Raw genomic sequence first — 12,505 nt, 5'->3', positions numbered from 1 at the left:
GGCTCTTATCTCGAGGGTTTGAAAGAGTGTTGCATCAGAGGTGCTATGAAGCCTTGAATGTAACAGCAGCAGGTTGCCAAATCCCAAATGCACTCTCTCTCTCACACACACACACACACACACACACACCAGCATTTACCTACAAAAAGTTATTCACAAACAAGCAGACAAACCTTTTGAGCAATTACAGCACCACTGCAAAGTAAAAAGGGGCAGAGATCATCTGTAATGTAATCTGGCTCTTGAATAGTGCCGTATTAAGGCAAACGAGCAGCTCTGGGCCTTTGGAAAAACCAGGAGATCCGATCCATCTTATCTGATGCCTCCACTAGCTCCAACACACAAGTTAATTAATATAGCCTTTGGAAGCCTTGATGGTTTTCCCTCATCAAAGAATCTGCCGTTCCCCAAACCGCACTGTGTTGTGGCAGCAGCCGAAGCACAGGCCATTAAAAATAACTGCAGAATATATCGGGAGCAACAGCAGCCTGCTGTGGCCCCACTACTGTGCTCGGAGAAAGCAGGCCACCCGGGGGTGTGGGAGCAACACAAGTCAGCATACCCAAAATATTAACATTCATCAGCTGGACCCAAGTGAGACATTAGCTCTCTTCTTTGTTCAATGGTTTACTTTTTGGTGACAATACTGTTGCTGCGCACTGAGTTATATTTAGAATTATAGTGCAGGAAGGAAAAGTTAACACCTTCCCCTAAGATATAATACCAATCAGGGTGTGTAATTGCAGATTAAAAGTATGAAGTCCCTTTGGCAAAGATAAGTACTTCACAAGGTTTGTTCGGCCTTCGATGCCCAGTCCCAGTTGCAGTTATGTCGGAGGACTGATAACAATGGGTGTATGAGAGGAATTGCCTTCATAATGGTAACCTTTAATTGGAGTTCGAGGTGTGTGAAAAGACTGGTGGGAAGTCAGGTATCATTGACCTTTCTTAAAAGCACTAACTTCTGCCTTCAACGTACGATGTCATTGCCGTCTGCCACGGGGAGGTATTAATATTTCGAAAATGGTCTTCCCTGCTGTGTACTTTTCATAAATAATCATTAAAGCTCCAGTGACAGAGGTTGCAGGAAATATAAGGCTGACCTTTCGCCACAGCTGCCATACTGAAGCGTTGAGCTACGGAGCATTCTTGGACATCTTTCAAACTGAATAACTATCATCCAGGCACATTAGAGAAATTGCACCACAGACCTTGACCTACATTCTACAGATAAGCCTCGGAGATGATTGGGCCTTCTTCCAGTCAGCTCTCTGACTTGTAAATACTCCCTAACAGGAATTTCAGAGGTGGATAAGCATCCTCTATGTGACCTTCATCCCTTTTCCCAGGCCACATGCCTTTTCCAGCCAGGAAGACTGCAACCAAAGATCCTAATTAAACACATCCATCTCCAGGGCAAAATTGGACTTGGAAATTAGGACTTGCACAGAATTGAGACTGTTAAGTAAGAGTCTGCAAACTGAGAGATACCCCCTACACCTCTCCCTGCCCTAGACTGCATTTTCTTTTCCATGTGTGTGCTATTTCTGTTCTTGTTTTGTTTTCCACGGCACAAAATGCAGAAATATTGTGAAATTCAAAAAGAAACATTAATAATTTAAATGTATTCCACTTGTTATATGCTGATGAATTCATATTGAATGGTTCTGACAAACTTTTCTACATGACAGGCTCATTCATATTAAATGCTTAAGATTATGCTCCAGGGACCGGCACGTATTTGAATGTGTGACTGAAAACACAATGAACGCTGTAATAATTACTCCTATCATTAATTAATGTTGCTTGTTTATTGCCAGTTGGACAGATTTCCCATGGTACTCTGTTCTGATGGCTACTAAGTTACATTATAAATGGACATGCAAGCTAAAATAATTAAGGTTGACATTGCATTTAAAATGATGGGTTTTATTGCTAATAGCTTTCTAATGAAAAATAAGATTCAGGGTGTGTTTTTGTATTACTTTATCCTAGTTTTTGATATATTGTTAGCCTGACTTTTTCCATTTTTGTTTGCAACTTTCCTGCAAAAAAAATGTTCTAATGAATGTTATCTGCTCATAATAAATATGCATGTATTTAAATTTCTTATACAATCATCCACTCAACCACCTCAATATTTTTTCAGATTGAACTGAGGAGTAATAAATACCAAACTGAGATCAAATGTAACTCTGTAAATGAGTTTTAAACTCAGCTACTCTCATTGAAAATACTTATCAATATTCAATATTTTCCACAAGGAGCTGTACTAATTTTTTCTTACACATACTTATGTATATATAAATGATACAATGTATCATCACTATTTGGCAAACTGTGACAAAATTATAGCATTAATATATAAACATACAGAAAAAGTGTATCATCTTGTATAATATATTATTGCACACAAATATTATTTCCCTAGATTATAGTTTTACAGTCAACTAAATTCAATTTGTGAATGTCCAAATCAATCATACAATAAATAAAAAAGACAAATTCTTAATAACATTCTCAGAAAAAATATGAACCAAAGAATGTATGGTTTAGAATGGGAATGTTTGTTGGTGATCACCTCCTACTGGAGAAAGAGGGGATTGCACTCCTACAATAGACTGCAGTCTGATCAGAGCCCTGGCATTCAGTCCTGTTTAATCCAAAGAGTACATTGTAAGAGCACGCACGATGAAAAAGTGAAGATCCATTAATTATTCCCAATTTACCTTCGTTTGGGTTTCATTTACCCCTTATATAAATTCAGATCCATCCAGTAAGAGCAAATGAAAGGATTCTCGTTAGGCGATAATTATTCTGCTAATTGCTTCAGGATTGTCCCTTTCACTTAAAGTCAAGGTCAGGAAGAGAGACAGTTAAGGTGGAAAGAAAGCTTTAATTTGTATGCTGAAATTAAGAGTTGGTGATGGTGGGGGGTTTGTGATGAAAGAAATGGTGCAATTATCCTCTTATCCAGCAGTGTCAAGCTCACTTTAATTGAGAGAACCCCAAATAAAACTGCTCTGAGCAGACATGGATCAGAGAGGAAGTTGGAAACACTGAGGAATGATATGTGTCAATGGCACAAAGGAAGGGTCAAGGGCATTATATCATGTGTTATGCCTTGGTAACTCAGATCAAGGCAATTTCCAACATGCTGATACTTGATTTGATTAGAGTCAAAGCCTTGGATAAACATTAATACAAACCCTTTAGATTTGTCATTTATATTTGCAAGTGTTTTCGGCAAGATTAAGTGAAACATGACAAAATGTATGCTTAATGTTTTTCTTACCTTTTGTTTTTGGCGATTCTAAGTTTCGTTTCTCATTTCCTGCAGTAAACAAAGAGGAAAGGGTGTATGGAAAGAGGGGGAGAAAATGCAAGTTGATGAACATCTCTGATAGTTATAATCTTCAGAAATCAACAGTAATCAATGTGCCTATTGTGTTTATTAGACTTTTACTGATTAAATTATCAATGGCAAACAAAATGAATACTTCCTGAATATACATATTTATCTGTTGTTAATTTCTTGTTCATAAAACATTATCTCAGTGTTTGATTTTTTTGTTCTACTCTGAACTAAACTGGTCTACCATTTCCCAAGGTCTTTATCAGAAAATGGATTAAAGAAACCTGTTAAACCCACCACATCCAGTCATGCAGGACTGGACTATAGACACCTCTGCTTCAATGCATTCTTTCTGACGTTTATATGTTCGAATTCTGCTGTTTAACAGCGGTGCGGGACACAGTTGCTGAGTTATGGGCAGGCGGTGAAGTGGTTAGTAGTGCTGTAATTCAGGTTAAAAGCAGTGCAGTTGGCATACACATTTTTTTCTTTCATGGGGAGGAAGTGAGCACAAGTGAGCACACTTTTTGACTGACATTTTTCAGAGAATACTTAAAGAGTGAAAGCAGTGAAATAATAAAACAACTCTTGTGGGTAGAGATGAGAATTGAAATAAAGCTGACAGCAGGTGTTCATGTTAAGATTCAAGAGGAACCTGGTTTACACAGCTGGGAAAAGTGTCTAAATATAATATATCTGCAAGCAGTGCTCCCATTCCCCCTGAATTACATATAGCTACAACAGCAAACACAGTGAACTGCAAATTGTTAAGCAGACAAAGAAGATAAACATGGGCTTTATCTTTATCTGCACATGCCTGATGTCTCACGAAGGATAGTCTTTAACTACCTTATTAACCTTACAGAAGAATTAATGTACGTAATGGTTTAATGTAGTTCTGTTGGTGCGTATTTTCACAGCCAAATCTTCATGTGCTTACAAATACACTGACTTTCTTTTATGTTTAATATATGCATTTGTTTTAATTGATTCTGTAATTTTCTTGCAATGTGTTAAAAAAAAGAAAGAAGAATCTCAAGTTTGTGGATTGCCACTGTGTGTGTGAGTGTGAAGCTCTGATGCCGTGTCTGCTGTTTTCTCACAGAGAGAGAATGGAATTGAGCTTGACAACAGACTGGACGAACGGGGGATTTGCTGCCAATACTGTCGCCGTGGTTACCGCTTCTGCCAGCGCTACCTCGAGCCACTGCGCGGGTACATGCCCTACCCATACTACTACCAGGGAGGCCGAGTCATTTGCAGGACCATAATGCCCTGCAACTGGTGGATCGCTCGCATGCTGGGACGGGTCTAAACAAGCACCCTCCTCTCTCCATCTCATCCACATCTCAGATCGGACTGGTCCGGTCTGGTCTTGTTTTGGACTGGAGTACATGGGGCCAAACCTTTACGAAACCCAGATTTACTGTTATTCTGTCTCTAATTTCAGGGTGATTTCTAATGGGATGTTGGATAATCAGGGGGCTAAATAATGAGATGGATTCCTTAGCACTGTTTACCAATCTTAATTATAGTGTTACCTAAACAATGATATACCTGTGTTTGTGGGGTTTTTTTTTCTTTCTTTCTTTACAGCTAAATTCATTTTTAAGTTACAGAAACTAGGAATTTAAATTAATCCGTTTAAATTCCTGTCCTCACATAGTGTTTCTATATTAAGAGTATGATTTTCTTTGCACAAAGTGTGGTGTATCTTGGACCTTGATAGTAAGGACATGTCATGTATACATTTTTACACTCAATTGATTTATCGCTGCTTTTGTATCTCTCTCCACTGTGGAATTTTCATTTTGTATTCATAACGTCCCTTGGAATTGGCTTGTTTGTATGATTCAGCTGTTTTTGTCTGTTAAACCCCACTACACAGTATCAGTTTTGTTTTACGTTTGATATGTTCTGTGCCGGTTTGTGAGGCTGCAGTCTTTGCATTGGTTGGGTAACAAGGAAGCTATTTACTTTCATTTTCCTTCGGGTTTTACTGCAGTGAAATTCAGAGCCGTTTTTTATGTTATCTACTTTCATATAATTATTCACTAAGTAGCCATCTTGCATATATTAACATTATTAACTTGCATGCTTAGTATGAAAATTATTTTAAGGATCTCAAATACCCCCTTAAGATATAGTTAGTCTAGAAGAAGCTGGACTGACACGCTTCCCCAATCCCACCCTATGTCACATCTATTTTGAGGGCTACTCAACAGTTTTCTTATCCCTCCCTGTCAATTCTTTTCGAACACGAGGAGGGCAGGGGGACAACCTCAGTAAAAATGTCCAAAAAAGGGATAAATTGTACCATTTTATGGCACATTTAATGTGAGACATTAGCATGCTTTAATAAATTACTGGTTTAATCGCTACAGATGTTATGTGGTGTTCATTTGTTTCCCTGTCATAAATTTCCAAGCTGCTGTGGGCTTTAGCTGTGCTGCTTCCAGCTTAAACTGCAGGAGGAACCTTGAACTGATCGTGGTGTTAGGCCAGTTAAAATAAGAGTTGCTCAGGTGGACAAAGTATACACAGCAGTGAATGGGATTTAAGATTGAAATTAGAACATGGGAGAAGCTAGAAATGACAATGGGCCAGCTTGTTTGTTTGGTTTTCAGCAGCTTATCGATCCGGAGTGCTCCTTGAAGGTTTCCTGGGAATAACTTCCTATAGTTTGTGGTCCTCCTATGTATTATCTCTCACTCCCACTCCCTCTGACACACTCCAGCTCCTCAGACACGAACAATCATTTGGTTTTGGTTTTGTAATTTATTTATTTTTTGCTGGTTTTCTTAGGTCAATACAAAAAAACAATAGAAGAAGCACATTAAATATTAAATGCAATCAGGATGAATAACTTAATTACCACGGATTAGTCATTGATCCAAACCTGGTTTCCTCCACACCAGGCGTCTGCAGCTCTGCTCCTGTAGGGCCACTGTGTCTTCTGGTTTCCAGCTAAGATCCGAATCACTTAATCGGACCAATTGTGTGCTTAATTAGTACAAGCTCTACAAGACTGATGTACTATTAAAATTGATGTATTAAACGTATAGTACAACGGCTCTCCGGGTCCAGGGGTGCAGACCTTTGTGTTTCCTCTCTCTGTCAATTCAGTTTTTCAAATCAAATGAGCTTTATTGGCGTGACAAGAATTCTCTGGTGTTGCCAAAGCTTTTAATACATTACAGAGCGGTAATGATAAAACCTACAACCTTACAGTAAAAATCGAATGTACAGAAATGGCAGAAATCCTCCCTCCCTCAGTTCTCAATTTAAACTCTCCCTCTCTCACTATCTATCTATATATCTGTCTGTTTATCTATCTAGCTCTCAATTTCTCTATCAATAGGATGCCTTTTTCTGTTTTTCAAGATAACCTTATTTTCCAAGGAGGTATAACTTATAATTTGATTTAGTTCAAGATGGTAAAAGGAAAAGTCTTCCTGAAGGACTGAGGCACAGCATTTCATATCATCTTAGAGAGACTGTCTAAAAAATAGATTAATTTCCTGTAGAGTAAAATATCATGTCATGGCATGACCAATGGTTTAAGGGAAAAACCAAAGGAGAACTTGTCTGTTAGGTATCCTGTCATTGGGTTTCTTGCCTCTGTGCCAGAGTGTGAGGATAAACTTGCTTTTGCACGGCATGCATTTTTAAAAAGTCGAACAATGAGACAAAAACAAAGTACCAACGTACCAATGTCTTATATTACATATAATTTAGATAAGATTTTTTTTTTTTTAATCTTAAATTATTAATTGAAAAAAATTACCAGCTCCTACCTTGCTCAATATATAATCCTTTACATTAGAGTATAATGGTCATCAGAGACTTTTATTAATTACACTACATTAAGTTATGAATGCAATTATAATCATAAGACACATTAAAATTTTCTTTTTGCTTTCTAAAGAACCAGAATTTACCACCTATCCATTTCCACATTGAGGAACGACACATATCCTGTACTCTTATTATTCAGGCCCACAAATGTGTAAAACAACTGACAAGAAAAACACATTACATGTCTGGGAATTAGCTTTATATTGCTTTAAAGTTTTAAGATTATTTATCTTGTTTTGTGGACCGTATCCCCTCTAGCTTCAAGCTGCCATTAAATGAGAAAAACATGGTTCATGTAGACATGCCCATAGAGATGTGGAGGGCCTGGCTGGGTATGAGGTATGACTGTGTGCTGACCAAGCTAGAGGTTAGTTATGTAGCTGAGACAGTAGAAGTAGCCTACAGATATACTTTGGCCATACAATCGAACTCAGCTATAGCTGGAAAAAGGCAGTAAGAATTGTGTACCAGTGCTAAATTTTAAACCTTGTTAAGCCATATCTCAACAGCATGTAAACCCCGCCCCCTGAAGAAAAGAGTAAAATGTTTTAAAGTTGTCTAGATCTGATTATTGATCTATTTACTATACCTGCTATTATGGGATATGCAGTTATACTATAGCAATGCTTAATAATGTTCATTTAAATACTACTAGTACCAATACAACAAAAATAAACATAAAGCTGTTCATGTGGGAATGAAAGGAATAGTTAAATGCCAATTTTAACCTAAATGTTGTGTGTCTTGAGTTACATTTCTGTGGAGTGTGGCGGCATTGTTTTTGTTTAATGTGTAAGTTCCTTAATACAGGAAAGAAAGCCTACAGGAATTCTGTTAAACATATTTCAGCTGTGTTGTTTTTGTTGTTGTTGAAAGGCAAATTAACACTGCTGTTATTGTGCCTTTTGTCATTTTGCTTATTCCAGCAATTACTTGCTTTTCTGTTAAAATAAAAGCGACACTGGGAGATTGCTATTGCGCTCGTAAATCTAATAAACCTACCGTAACTGCCTTGAAGAAAAATTAGTCTCAGGAAACATATATATGTTTGGGTTTGCTGAACCAGAGAGGGGGGGGAATCATCAAGCTTCATATCACAAATCTCTAATGCTGGCTACATTTTCACAACCTTTGGCTTTAGATATTGTAACCATATGAATAACTCACCCTCTAACCTTCAGTTGTTCAATTAGCAGAGTAGTTTGTACAAGCAAACAAAGAAAGTAGCTCCATGTTGTTGTTGTTTTCAATTTTGTTTATTAGGTGAGGACTGAGGTTTATGTGTGTGTTTGCCTAGAGAGAGTGTGTGCACCGTTGCATGGAGTTCGTAAACATTTGCTCTACGGCGTTCAGCAATGATGATTTGTACTGTCGGTGTCCCATTTTGTAACTACTGCCCAGACCACACCCGGTCAGCAGGTCAAATCACACAGTAAAGGCAGAGAACCAAACATTAGTGTTATCCCTTTCAGGTTTTTAAAAGTACTGCGCTGCCTAAAATGGAGGCCTGGTCTTGAGTGTAGGGAGAGAAACGTGGAAACACTAAACTCAAATGTGACCCAAATGCAAAGAGAAAAATGTATAGGTGACATTGTGTTTTTTGTTTTTTATGTTCTCAAAATGCCCAGAAATATTTTAAATCTGCACACATACACACACACACAAGAAAAATCTATAATAATAACCATCCTGTTGGTATACCAAGGCTTTAACTGGCTTTAAAGACTGAAATGCATGTTCTAAAAATAATGATATAATCATTTTACATTTCTGATGTGGCAGATGCAAATGTAAGTCCACAGCACATCAGTCAATGTAGCTCTGAGCCTGCGGCTGATTTTCCAGTAAAAGCCAAGGTGAGAGTCAATATTTTAGTCATACGTTCTGCCGTAACCAAACTAAGTACCTAAAATGCCTTAAGAAATAAATCTCTGCTAGTTCTCCTAATTTTTATTCATTTATTGATGTAACACTTCTCTGCTTTGTCTCTTCACCTTATGATTTGCAGCAAAGTTTATAAGAACTGAAAATAAATAAATAAATGAGCTGTGGATGGTAGATAATAGAGGAAGCCTCCATATAAATGTAGTGTAGCCGGCTATTGTGTGTGCATAGTGTTCAGATGATAGTGAATATCCATCTATCATACCTTGTCAATCCAGCAAGGACTCCCTGATAAATAGACGCTTTAGATTAGCTGCCTGAGTTCATTGCCAATAGAGCGTTCAAACAGCACATGGAACGTCTTTAACAAAAGCCTGATAGCGTGTTGTTAGAGCCAACCAGATGTTGATCATAAAGCTCAAATTGCGGTACAGTTAGTGGGATGATGGAAATATCAAATTCTATTAGAGGAAACTGAAGATTGTCTTCTGTAGAGCAAAACAATCTGCTCGCAGGAGAGTACAAAAGCTTTAATTCAGGAAAGGTTGTAATGCATAACTTTAAGAAAATCCTGGCATCTATTATGCAAGTCTGTCTTTTGTTGGCATTTGTTTTGTTTTGTCGTTAAGTGTTTTGACTGTTCTCGGGGCTTAGTTGCCACATATTCGTTCTGCATATCCAATGATTAACAGATTTGATTTCCTTTTCACTGTACCCTGCAGTGTGCCAGGATTGATTAAATCTGCCTTACTCCCTTCATTAGGCTCAGCATTCATTTCAGTCCCACCTTATCTTCTTACAATGCTATGCCTCTGATGCAACACAAATGGCAAATCTTAATCAACTTAATAAATTAATCAATTTCACCTATGAGGCCTAGTGCTTTTGGTCACAGTTTACCCTTAGTTTGTGCTGTGTTTTCTGTTAAATGTTCATGCTTTTAAACAGCATACAGTGCAACTGGAGTGTGTGAGGACAAAGCCCCCAATCTCAACCCTGGTCTCTAACGGGTGAGTTCACCCCGGCTTCAGATTTTGTCTCGGGTTGAAAATGTGACAGTACTTGATTTTCGACTTGTCTATTGTGAAGGCAGCTGAGTCCCGTTACACTCCCCCCTCTAAACTCCTCCTCCACAGCAACCTCAGCGACTGAAGTGCATCAGTCTCCGTGATCTGGGTCACGGCACTGTTGCATGTTCGACCAGAGACCCCACTTACCTCTGGATGCAGGTTGGTTACCGTAACAGACTCGCACATTATTAACCCTGTTACACAACATTTATTATGCAAATGGTAATGAGTTACTTGTTTGTTAACATTGTGTGAGAAATAAAAAATCAGACAGCCTTGACAGAGCGTTTAACTCTATGCCTCTGGATCTGCATGTTTTATAGTCAGAGTTTTGGTCTGGGCTCTATTAATAAATTTCATGTCACAAATTGATTCTGTCCATGTCCATAATTATTAAATTACAGCTGATAAGAATAATCATTTAACAAATTTGTTAGAATAAAAGCCTGCAGTAGGATGAATTGCAAGTGCTAGGCTTCTAAATTACTATTGGATTTCGTCAGAATTTGTTTTACCATCCAGGATAATGGTGTAAAAATAAATGCACACATGCATAAATAGCAGAGTCTATGTGATCCTCGGTTGTGGCGATTCATAGTTTTTATTTGTCAAGCCCATTCAGTATACACAGAGTGAATTAGTTTTATGCTGGCATACTTCAGTGCTTATCTGAAACTTGTCTTGTTACACTAAAAGTATAACCAAAATAAGTAGTTAATTAAGACATGTTGCCCACTTGTGCTCATTCAATTACAGGTCCTTAATAATTAATTTTGTCCACTCAATATGTTACAAGGAAATGTGGCCTATACAGTTGTTAATACAAGACACAGTGAAGTTCATTTAAAGTAATGTAAAGAACATTTCCAAAAGTAAATCTAAACACGTCTGATTCCCAGTTGTCTCATTTTTCCTGTTTGGTCCAGCGCAGTTCTCGGTTATTAAATCAAGCCCTTAATTAAGCGAATAATTCTCTCAATTTGACCAATTTAATTGTTTCAGAAATATTATTTTTTTGTATCTGATTGTTTAAGAATGAACACATAAAAATGTCCAGTCTAAGCAAAATATTAGTTCAGTTATGACAGTGGTGTCTCATGCTGGTTATAGTGAGCCCCCATCCCTCGGGTTTATTTCTTAATACCATAATTGGTCCAAATAAGGAACAGAAAGTATAGCTGGAATTAAAACCAGAAGACCCTGCAGCTCTTCTTTTCATTGCAGAAGCAGGATTGGAGTGCAAATGGACCCAATAGTTGTGCTTGCCTGCCTCTGCCATAAAAAAGTTTTGTCAATATTCAATATCTTTTGTCTCTTAGAAGATGACCTTGGATTTGATTTAACCAAGTCCTCACGGTTGTGTGGTTCCAGGGTTACTCGGACAAGAGGCCCATCCTTAAAATCACAGCGCGTTGGATGCTGTTACATTGGTCCAATTAAAAATTAAAATGGTGTCGAATTAGGTTTAGATGGAGTTTAGATGGAAAAGAAATTAGAAGACACTGCCACTCTCAAGGACTAGCATTTCACCATGGCAAACTTCATTAGATAACATTAGGAGCAAGATTTTTTTATTTATTTTTTATTTTTTTATCATTCCATCCGAACTGGAGGTAATTAATATCAAGGATATAGATTCCCCTGTACCCAAATCCTTATCATAGCATTATTACATAGACGTGTTCAGCCACCCCAGAATTCCCTTTCCCTAACCTTGTTGTTTCTAGCTTAATATTGAAAATCAAATCATATAGTCAGTATGGTATATCTATCCTCTCTGTTTTTGTCATTTGTTTCCTTTGGGTATTTTGACAATTATGTTTGGTTGTTTCCAGTTGTTTTTAATGTGAAACCATGCAAAAAAAAAAAAAAAAAAAGGAAAAAAAGGCTGCAGGGTAACATGAACATTACAATCCTGCCCGAGAAAACATTAATAAGCGATTCCCAATGTGTTCTGCAATGGGAGAGGGATTATTTGCCTTTGTTATCCTTGTGCTATTTTGTACTGTTTTTATTATTAATTAATATATCCAGGCTGTTTTTATGGTTTTTGCTTATATCCTTTTGCAGGTGACAATATTCCTGGGGCAACAGCGGAGATGCAAAAGAATGCAAACTCGTCAGGGCTCAGAAAGTGTGTTTCAGCCCTGCGTTTCCAACTGCTCAGGTTTCTGAAGAAGGCTGTGGAGCTACTGCCATCCTGTGGTAACTATTGCATATTGCATTACACACACACAAAGTACAATTTAAAATGAAGCCCTACGAAACCTGATCCTCAGGACACCAGCAATGTCTTCTACATTTTGTTCCAGTTCTCATTCAAATAATTGAACCCTAA

At 37.7% G+C, this 12,505-nt stretch overlaps 1 protein-coding gene across 1 annotated transcript in view; it reads left to right on the top strand.

The window, feature by feature from the left end:
- tnmd (tenomodulin) overlaps positions 1 to 5,736 on the top strand; it is a 51,934-nt gene extending 46,198 nt beyond the window's left edge. The window contains exon 7 of the mRNA XM_066715003.1: positions 4,461 to 5,736. Coding sequence (XP_066571100.1) covers positions 4,461 to 4,670 — 210 coding nt within the window. The 3' untranslated portion in view covers positions 4,671 to 5,736. The remainder of the gene's footprint in view (positions 1 to 4,460) is intronic.
- Positions 5,737 to 12,505: the final 6,769 nt, after the last annotated feature.

This window comes from Amia ocellicauda, chromosome 10 (genome assembly GCF_036373705.1).
Source record: "Amia ocellicauda isolate fAmiCal2 chromosome 10, fAmiCal2.hap1, whole genome shotgun sequence".
Taxonomy (NCBI): Eukaryota; Metazoa; Chordata; class Actinopteri; order Amiiformes; family Amiidae; genus Amia; species Amia ocellicauda.
This window is presented reverse-complemented; position numbering and strand designations above follow the sequence as displayed.